Raw genomic sequence first — 9276 nt, forward strand, 5'->3', positions numbered from 1 at the left:
CTTCCTCCTTCCTGTTGCTCAGTTATTTGACTTTAAGCACAGTTCTTTTTAGAGAAATAATTTGGAGTTAATTGGCCTTCTGCCTTAAAAAATACCACCTTTTCCATGCGACTATTATGTAGAAATAGTTCTGTAGAGCTTTCCTAATCTGGCGTCCCCGGAACACCCTTCAGAGTGGAATGGGACATAACTAGCCGTTTGATCTGTTGTTTACTGCCTGCTCTCTCCCCACCTGTGATGAGAAGGTGAACGACTCCTGGGAAGAGTTGCAGCCCTGCAGCCTCCACTTGCTCTCGCTGGAACTGAAATGACAAGGGGAGAGGAGAATACGGGGGGCCTCCCCCAAGGTAACCCGCCAGAGCCCCCTCAACCCTGCCTTTTCTCTCTCCCTCTAGGTCACGCGATATTTAAACTCACGTATCTAAGCAATCACGACTATAAACACCTCTACTTTGAATCTGACGCTGCTACCGTCAATGAAATCGTGCTCAAGGTGAGTGTTCCTTCTTGGCCCAGACCCGGCGTATGCAGGACCGGCTCCCCCCCAGCACTGCACGAGGCTCCCGGGCCGGTTTTGCAGGGTCACTGCACTGCCTACGGGCCACCCGGCTGGTGAGCACCCAGGCCTGGGCCACACCGCAGGTCAGCTGCTCTGCACCTGCTTCAGCCAGCCAGGACCCCCTTCAGCTTCCTCCCAGTCCCCCGATAATCCTCCTTCTTCATTCTTTTTACGTGTTTATTCATTCTTTTTACGTACCATTTATTTCCCTCCAACCCCACTCAGGAGCTCCTTGAGGTTCCTGGAACAGACTCTGAGGAAATTATGGTTATTGTTTGAAGACACCTTAAAGTAATCACGATAATTAACCTGTTCTAAACATCCCGGCTTGATGCTAGAATTGTCTGTTACCATATCTCAATAGTGCTCACGGAGCACCTTCTGTGTGCCAGGCTAGTACTCAGGATACTGCAGTGACAGACCCAGTCCCTGCCCTCAGCAAGCTTGTCCTCTTTCAGAGGAAAGAGACATTAAGAAAATTACAGAGAGGGACTTCCCTGGTGGCACAGTGGTTAAGAATCCACCCACCAATGCAGGGGACACGGGTTTGAGCCCTGGTCCAGGGAGATCCCACATGCTGCAGAACAACTCAGCCTGTGCACCACAACTACTGAGCCTGCACTCTAGAGCCCACGAGCCACAACTACTGAGCCCGTGTGCCACAGCTACTGAAGCCCACGTGCCTAGAGCCCGTGCTCCGCAACAAGAGAAGCCACTGCAATGAGAAGCCCATGCACCACAATGAAGAGTAGCCCCTGCTTGCCGCAACTAGAGAGAAAGCCTGCACACAGCAACAAAGACCCAACACAGCCAATAAATAAATATTTTTAAAAAGACTGTTAAATAAGTCACAAGGTGCCCCATCGGTGTGTAAAGAGTAAACTGACTTGGTACAGGGGGTAGGGAGGCAGGGAGAGCTGAGCCCTGAAGGATGGATGGAAAAGTACACATTTTACCAGGTGAGGAGAGAGAAAAGGCATTTCACAGAGAGAGCAGCCTGTAGTGGAGCAGAGAAGCAGGGCGAGTGCGGTGTGGCTGGGAGGTTGCACCCAAGCCTGTGTGTCTGGAGCAGAGAGGTTGCAGGGGCCAAGCCACACAGAATCTTGCGAAGTGGGGTCGGACTGAGAAAAGCTCCTGTGGGGTCTCATTGGTTCAGGAAATATGGGTCAGGGCCCGAGATTCTGTGTCTCTAAGAAGCTCTCAGGTGCTGCAGAGGATGCCGTCTGTGTACCACACTCTGAGTAGCCCTGGTCTAGTGATTTGCAGACTCTTCCAAACTGAGAATCCTTTCTCCAGGCCAAATCTTACGTAGAATGACCAGATAGAGAAAACAGAACTGCTTTGGCAGAACAGAGCTTAAAGCCAGAGGGGGCTCCTCCACCCCTGGTTGTGTGTGACTCTGACCAGTCACATCACCTCCCTGGGCCTCAGTTTCTCCTCCTGTAAAATAGGGATCATGGTACCTACCCTGCCCTACCCCACCATAAGGCTAATATTAGCTGCTAGAGCAAATATTAAATGGTACGGGGAAGCTACCTAAGTGATTATTCGTTCTCTTCTTAAGAGTAGATGTCATCAAGTAATAGTAATAAAAGTACTAAGATACACTGAGGGGTCACAAAGTGCAGGACCTGGGCCAGGCACTTTACCTGTCCTGTCTCAAGGAACCTTCACACCTCTGTGAGGTCATTCCCATTTTCTAGATGAAAACTGAGGCTCAGGAAAAAAGTAACTTAGCCAGGGTTGTGACAGGCAGAACCAGAACTTGACCCCGGTTTGGCAGATTCCAGAACTTGTGTTCCTAACCTCCCAGGTGTGCATAGACTTAAGGAGCTGAACAGGAGATTTCGATGAAATGGAATTGTTTCACAGAAACGTTTTGAGGCAAAGTCCTCATGGCTTCAAAAGATTTTCAAAAGTAGTAGATAAGAATTAAAAGAATAAAGCTGCTAGGAGGACAGTTTAGAGCCAAGACAGAGTAGCGTGACCAGTTGGATGGAAAGCAGAGGGTTCATAGACCACCCCGGATCGGAGCCCCTTGGAACAGGCAGGGGACAGTGCCCACCTGGAGTGCCTGAAGGCAGCGAGCTAAGAGTTACCGGCCAGCGCATCCCCCGACGACCCAGGGAGCGTGTGCCGCACTCCGGGGCCAGGTGGAGAAATATTCCATTACCCCGTCAGGGCTGGCCTTTTTTTTTTTTTTTTTTTAATTTATTTATTTTATTTTTGGCTGCATTGGGTCTTCGTTGCTGCCTGCGGGCTTTCTCTAGTTGCAGCGAGCGAGGGCTACTCTTCGTTGCAGTGTGTGACCTTCTCATTGCGGTGGCTTCTCTTGCTGCAGAGCACAGGCTCTAGGCTTGCGGGCTTCAGTAGTTGTGACACACGGGTTCAGTAGTTGTGGCGCACAAGCTTGCTCCACAGCATGTGGCATCTCCCCGGACCAGGGCTTGAACCCATGTCCCCTGCATTGGCAGGCGGATTCTTAACCACTGTGCCACCAGGGAAGTCCTGGCCTTTTTTTTTGTAGCCAGCATTAAAATATTCAAGGACTTTACTAGAAGGATTCTAGTAAAATTATAATCCTGTGTTTGACATCAAAATAATTTTCACAACAGCAGATTGATGACAGAAACACAGGTTTATGACTTCACTGCAAGACTGTGGAAGAACAAGTGCAGAGAAATCATTTTCCAGGACCAAATGCTCCCTCGAAGCAGATGCTTTTCTGCAAAATCCCCAAGGCCTATCGCCTTTCCTAAAATGTCTGTTTTCATATGAAAATGCTTGTAGAAATATTACATCATGCACAAGACTCCAGGAGAAGTCCCAGCCTGATTTATTTAGAGAGCTATGATCGCGATCCTGATGGAAGATTAAATTTCACGTCTCCGATCTCTGATTTTTAAAGCAGTTTAAATACTTAGCCCAATCTGCCATTCCCAATGTCTTCGTGGGGCTTTGCACCAACACCAAGTGACTGAGGCCCCACTTGGTAGAAATGTTGCCATCAGAGGTTCTTCTCATGTCGGTCTTAGACGCAAGTAATACATGTGGTGGTTCTAGAATTGAGGAGTTTCACATAAAATAAGAGCTTTAGACTGAAACTTTAGACGAGCCACAGCTTGGGCTCTGACCAGTGTCTGCAACTGAAAGGAGGAAATAAGGACCAGAGGCTAATGTCAAAGAAACTATTACAAGCAGGCAACTCTCCAAGTTATTTTTAGCTCGTTGTGTTTTTCCCCATAGGACCCATTTATTGGTCACCGACTGTATACAAGACATTTTATGTACATTACCTCATTTCATCTTTGCAACTGCCCTGCCCAGTGTAGACATTATTATCCCCACTTGATAGACGAGGAAAAAGAGGCCCAAGGCCACAGAGCACATACAGGTGAAGCCTCATCTTGAACCAAGCTGAGGAGTCCCAGACCTGCCCCGCCCCTTCCCGCCCGAGATGGGATTGAGCTAAGCCCTGCGTGGCCCCTAATTCTGCAGGCTTCGAGGTGAATCTCAGAGGAATCATTGGTCTCTTCAAATTGGGTTCTTCTCGTGATCGAGTGATGGAGCCTGTGACTTTATTGACCATGAAAATTCCCTGTATTTTTATGCCTTAAGCTGTAAAATGCACTGAAAGTGAGACACTCTATAGTGCATAAAACTGTGCAAGTCTTAAGCCACAGCATATTAACCAGCTAATGCAGACCAAAGAGCGTTTTTATCTTTTGACTATTACATTAATCTTCCATTAAAATTATCTATGTGATTATCACAAAGCACTGAAGATAATAAATTTAGGAAATAGTTGGCCTGTTGAGGATCATTTTAAAATGCTTTTGTCAAGTTACATGTGCCAAAAATACACTGAAAACAGTAGATTGGTTGAGTGTGCAAACAATCGAACCCAAAGATTGCTCTTATTAAGAAGGATAAACCTCTTCTTTCCAAGCATTGTCTCTAGTGTCCCAAATCGTCACCTGGCCCTGCAGGCCTCATGATTTATTGCTCTCAGCTGGTAACTTGGCGAGGCAGTGGGCCGAGCGCGTCAAGCCTTCTGTACTCACACGCCAGCCTTTAACGCCTGCTGCCGGCGACTATCAGAGCAGAAAGTCTGGAGGGGACACCGTGGCAGAGCCCCAGCCCCACGCGAGGCGAGGCATCCGCACCGCCTCCCCGGAGCGCCTCGGTTTTTTCTCAGTCCGCAGAGGCCTCTCCCGCTCCGGGCACGGGACACGTGGCCCTCAGAGTACAATCAACAGAGGGGGCAGCTCGTTTCTCTAGCCAGGAATATTCAGGGTTCTAGTCATAACTTTGAGATATTTGAGGTTGAAGAGAAACAGTGTTTGTTCTCAGAAAGGCCCAGCCAGAGGGCAGCTGGGGCAGTGGAAGGAGCCGAGTCTTAGGAGGTGAGGCGGTGGGGGCCTCTGAGGAGGCCCGGGGCCTGGAGAGCTGGTCCAGGTCCTGGCGCGTACTCTTTCTAGCTTTGTGACCTCGAGTAAATGACGTTATCATTTCTGTGCCTCAGTTTTCTCCTCTGTACAATGGGGATAACAATGGCAGCCATCTCCTAAGGCTGTTGTGAGGGTTAAATGACTCAATCCTTGAAAAGCACGCCGAACGCTGCTGCTGCTGCCACCGCCACCACCACCCAGCCAGGGGCTCATCCTCACACCAGGTGCAGGTCTTATCACGGCACTGCTGCCCTTCCCTGGCTCCTCCCTGCCTCACCTTGACTGATCCCTAAGCTTCTGCAGTTCATGGACACCCCCTTGCTGTGTTCCACGGCTGTGCCTTGATGCGTGCTGATTCTCCCCACCCCTTGTACACCTCAAACTCCTATTTGTCTCTCAAAACCCATCTCATTCATCCCCTCCACGAGCCTTCCCTGCCCCACATGTCCCCGATAGTTACTCTCCCCATTCCTTTCTGCTCCTTGTGTATCTGTTGTCACACTTGTTCTGTTGGACACTCACTAGGCCGTGAGGTCCTTGGGACAGGGACCAAGTCTTAATTTTCCCTCTGCCCTTTGAACCAAACATGGGGTGAGGCTCAGATAAGGCAGGTACTCAGTGCCAAAGGTGATGGTGACAGTGACCATCCAGCATGGGGGGAAATCTGAAAATACCCCAAGAGAACCAGGTGGGAGCAGCAACGTGGAGACCTGGGAGGCAGCTGGCTGTGCATCCTGCACAGAGTTTCCACGGCACCTCTCCCGGCTTTGACCCTGACCGCTCGGTGATCCGGGCAGCTTGGTCCTCTTCTCTGAGCCTCACTTCCCTTTTTTATCAAATGAGCCGTAGCTAGTGGGGTGCTTGTGAGCATTAAAATACCCCAGTTGGAACCTCTGTACCTGCTGGTGGGAGGCTGAACACAGAGCCTTGTTTTGGTTTGGTTTTCATCCCTGTGACGTCCTTGTCTTTCAGACAAGGGAAGAGGGGGCTCAGAGGAGTTATGTGCGAGCCCAGGGCTACACGGCAGGCTAGGGGCAGAACCAGGAAGCCCGGTACACAGGCTTCTTCTGGGAGGGACCACGGGCTCTGGAATCAGAAAAGCTCCACCACTGGCTGAAAGGCCTGTACCAGCCTCGTGTCTTCTCCAGGCGTGTTTTCCCGTTGTGCAGTGGGCTCTGGTCACAGCCTGCGGGGTTGCCGTGATGACTGGACGCCATGCACAGGGGGGCACTGGGCCCGGAGGGCGCCCAGCCCAGGGCAGGGCCCTTCCCTTGCTCGTCCCAGGCGAGCAGAGTGGCTGACAAGTGACGGGCTATGTTGTCTTGCTTTCTAGGTTAACTACATCCTGGAATCACGAGCAAGCACTGCCCGGGCTGACTATTTTGCTCAAAAACAAAGAAAACTGAACAGACGTACAAGCTTCAGCTTCCAGAAGGAAAAGAAATCAGGGCAACAATGACACCGGCCTCCAGCTTCAATCTGTTGCCATAGCTCAGAGCCTGCCTGCCAGGGCCAGGTGGCCCTAGAGCCCACCCTGTGTCCTGCAGTCCTCGGGAGGCCAGCCCTTGGCTCACGAGGACAGGGCTGGTGGGCTCTTGGGGAAGGGGGGCACCCCCCTAGAACAGAGCTGGGGACGTTGCCACGGGGCCGAACCCTGAGTGGTAATGGCTTTGATTAGCAGTGCCCGGGGCCGGACGACACCGAGAGGAGCCACAAGCTGCGCAGCCATCTTCGCTGCCTGGCGGCCCCGCCCGGAGATGTACACAGCCGTGCCCAGGCCCGGAGATGTACACAGCCGTGCCCAGACGCGTCCTTGCAACTTGATCAAATTTCTCAAAACAAACGAAGAACAAAAATGTACGGTTCTTTTTTTTTTTCTTCCTTTTAATAAACTCTTTATCATGGTTGGTATGATGGACCATTCTTTGGGGCAGAGGATTGATTATGTTATTCTCTTTAAAATCTGTTCCCATATTGAACAGGCAGATTGGAAAAGCTATGGCTCGATTTTTCAGAAGAAATGTTTAGGATTTAGTCAATAGTTTTAACTATGCCATTTGTTTAAATGAGTGCATTGCTTTGAGGATAGTATCTTACTAAAGTTAGGAAGGGGACCGAGTGATGTGTGTCCAAGGCTGCGCCATTTTCCCCTTCAGAAGCCTCCTCTCCTCGGCTCATCCCAGCACCTCTGATTTCAGGAAGGCAGGACTGCGTGTAAAGCTCGGGGCTCGGAGAAGTGGGGGTCACACTGAGCTCCCAGCCAGAAGTGGTCTCTTCTGTTTCCTAAATAACAAGTCTAAGTTTCAGCTGACAGTTGGACCCGCATGTGGATTTTTTCTGGACTCAGAAGAGTCTCTGCTGTGCTGTCTCAGAGGGGCCTTGGCTCCGTTTCTCCTCTCCTCACAGTGCCTGCCCCCTGGTCTGAGCAGGAAGGAAGTGCTGCTTTCACTGCATCAGAGACTGCGGGGCGGGAGGAGCTGCTGCCAGGGGTCCAGCTCCCAGGGGGTGGGGGGCAAGGAATCAGGTATCTGCTGACACCACCCCTCTGGCCACACCTGATGCCTCTGTGGTCCTCGCCAGCCTCTCCAGGGTCCCTCCCAGGGTGACGTCCTTTCGCACTGGCCCTGGCCAAGATGGTGGACTGAGGTTTCATTGAGGACCTGCATTTCAAAGTTTTTTAAATCATTGTACAGGAAGCGACGTGGCTGAAACAGCCTCTCACAGTTGAGGGTCCATTTGCACAGAGGCACCTAATGAATTCCTCTTTCATTCTGATCTTTGTCCAGCCAACAGAAGCACCCTTTTCTAATGTCTTCCATTCCTATCCACCCCAGAAACAAAAGACATATTATTTGTAGCTTGCTATCTGTATTTGAATTTTTAGCAATTTTATATTTAGATATCTTTGAAAAATGTAAATGACTAATTTGGTCATTAAATCTTGTGACATATTCAATATTAAAATAAAAATCATAAACACCTCCTTTTACGTATTTCTTTGAATTCTTGAAGCCTTGCGCACATACTGCTGAGGGCGGTGACCGCCATGAAGCACTCTGGGCGGTGACGTTTGCTAGCATTTGATGTGGTGCCGAGCGGCTCTGAAATGCACTGTGGGCCTCCTTTAATACTGAGCAAGACAGGATGACCCTCTTCACTCAAGGGTGACATTGAAATCATCACCTCCTTCAAGTACAAAATCAACACCTTTCTCATGTCCTGAAATACAGCACATGTGCAATTTACATGAAACACACACTTGAAGGAATAATTTAAGGGGAGCACTAACCACTGCCCAGGTCCACCAAATATCGAGACTGTTTAAATTCAGTTTTTCCTCGGCCCCTCTCACACCCGATACCTGGACTTTAAGGTAAGACTGTGAGCACCTCCCACCTGTCTCCCCAGGGCCCAGCTCCACAAGGCAGGAGCTCAGCACACCCAGGTTACACCCAAGTGACCCAGCAGGCCACGCCTCCACCTTCCAGCGAGTTTCCTGACCTGGCTCCAGTGTGGCCCCCACGGACCTGGTGGTAACTCAGGATGGGGACTTTGCCAAGTCTGGGTGGCCTGATGAGCCCTGGCCTCCGCTGGCCACTGAGCAGCCCCCAGCACCTGAGGGCAGGCTGGGTGCCGGCCCCTCATAAGTATGCACAGGCACAGGTGATCCCACAGCCAGCCTCTGCAGGTCCTGTCACTACCTCCATTCCAGGGTTGAGGACTTGGGGCTTGGAAGGGTCCCAGCTTCCATCTGGGACACAGCAAGAGTGACTGAACGGCAGCCGTGCTCTGAGCCTCTGGGCCCTGCCCTCCATGGCTAGCGGCTGCGGGCCTGAGCCGGGCACTGCCTTGCTGGGCCTCGGTTTCCTCATCTATAAATGCAGGTGCTGGAGTAGGTGGTCCCTGCAGACCCTTCTAGAGAATGTCTTAAATGTCTCAGAATCACAGTGAGCCCAAACTTCCTTCCAGTGGTTTCTGTTTTCCAAAACTTGCAGGAGCTGCTCTGCGTCTGAACAAGAAGCTAAGAGTTGAGGAATACTGTGAGCTCGGTTGGTCCAGCCTCCTCCCCGGAGCAGCAAATGTATGTTTCCTCCCAGGGTCTTTGGGCCTCAGCCTGCAGACCTCCAGCGACAGGGCGCACTGCCATTCAGGTCAGTGCTTGTGCTTGTTGGCCTGTTTGGTCCCCCTTGGCCAGGACTCCCCGGGCCTGTGCTGCCAGCCCTGCATGCCAGGTCCCTCTTCCCACCGGGCACGGCAGCTACCTCC

General features: G+C 51.1%; 1 protein-coding gene across 7 annotated transcripts in view; it reads left to right on the forward strand.

The window, feature by feature from the left end:
• Nucleotides 1–7992, forward strand: part of MAPKAP1 (MAPK associated protein 1) — a 231108-nt gene extending 223116 nt beyond the window's left edge. For 5 of the 7 annotated variants that reach the window (XM_027104865.1, XM_027104860.1, XM_027104864.1 and 2 more), the window contains 2 exons: nt 396–493; nt 6344–7992. In XM_027104865.1, the coding sequence (XP_026960666.1) occupies nt 396–493; nt 6344–6469 (224 nt within the window). In that variant the 3' untranslated portion in view covers nt 6470–7992. The remainder of the gene's footprint in view (nt 1–395; nt 494–6343) is intronic. The other 2 variants (XM_027104862.1, XM_027104867.1) reach the window with 2 other exon arrangements.
• Nucleotides 7993–9276: the final 1284 nt, after the last annotated feature.

The sequence above is a fragment of the Aethalodelphis obliquidens genome, unplaced genomic scaffold (assembly GCF_003676395.1).
Source record: "Aethalodelphis obliquidens isolate GAN/ISIS:26980383/991018 unplaced genomic scaffold, ASM367639v1 scaffold7, whole genome shotgun sequence".
NCBI classification, from domain to species: domain Eukaryota; kingdom Metazoa; phylum Chordata; class Mammalia; order Artiodactyla; family Delphinidae; genus Aethalodelphis; species Aethalodelphis obliquidens.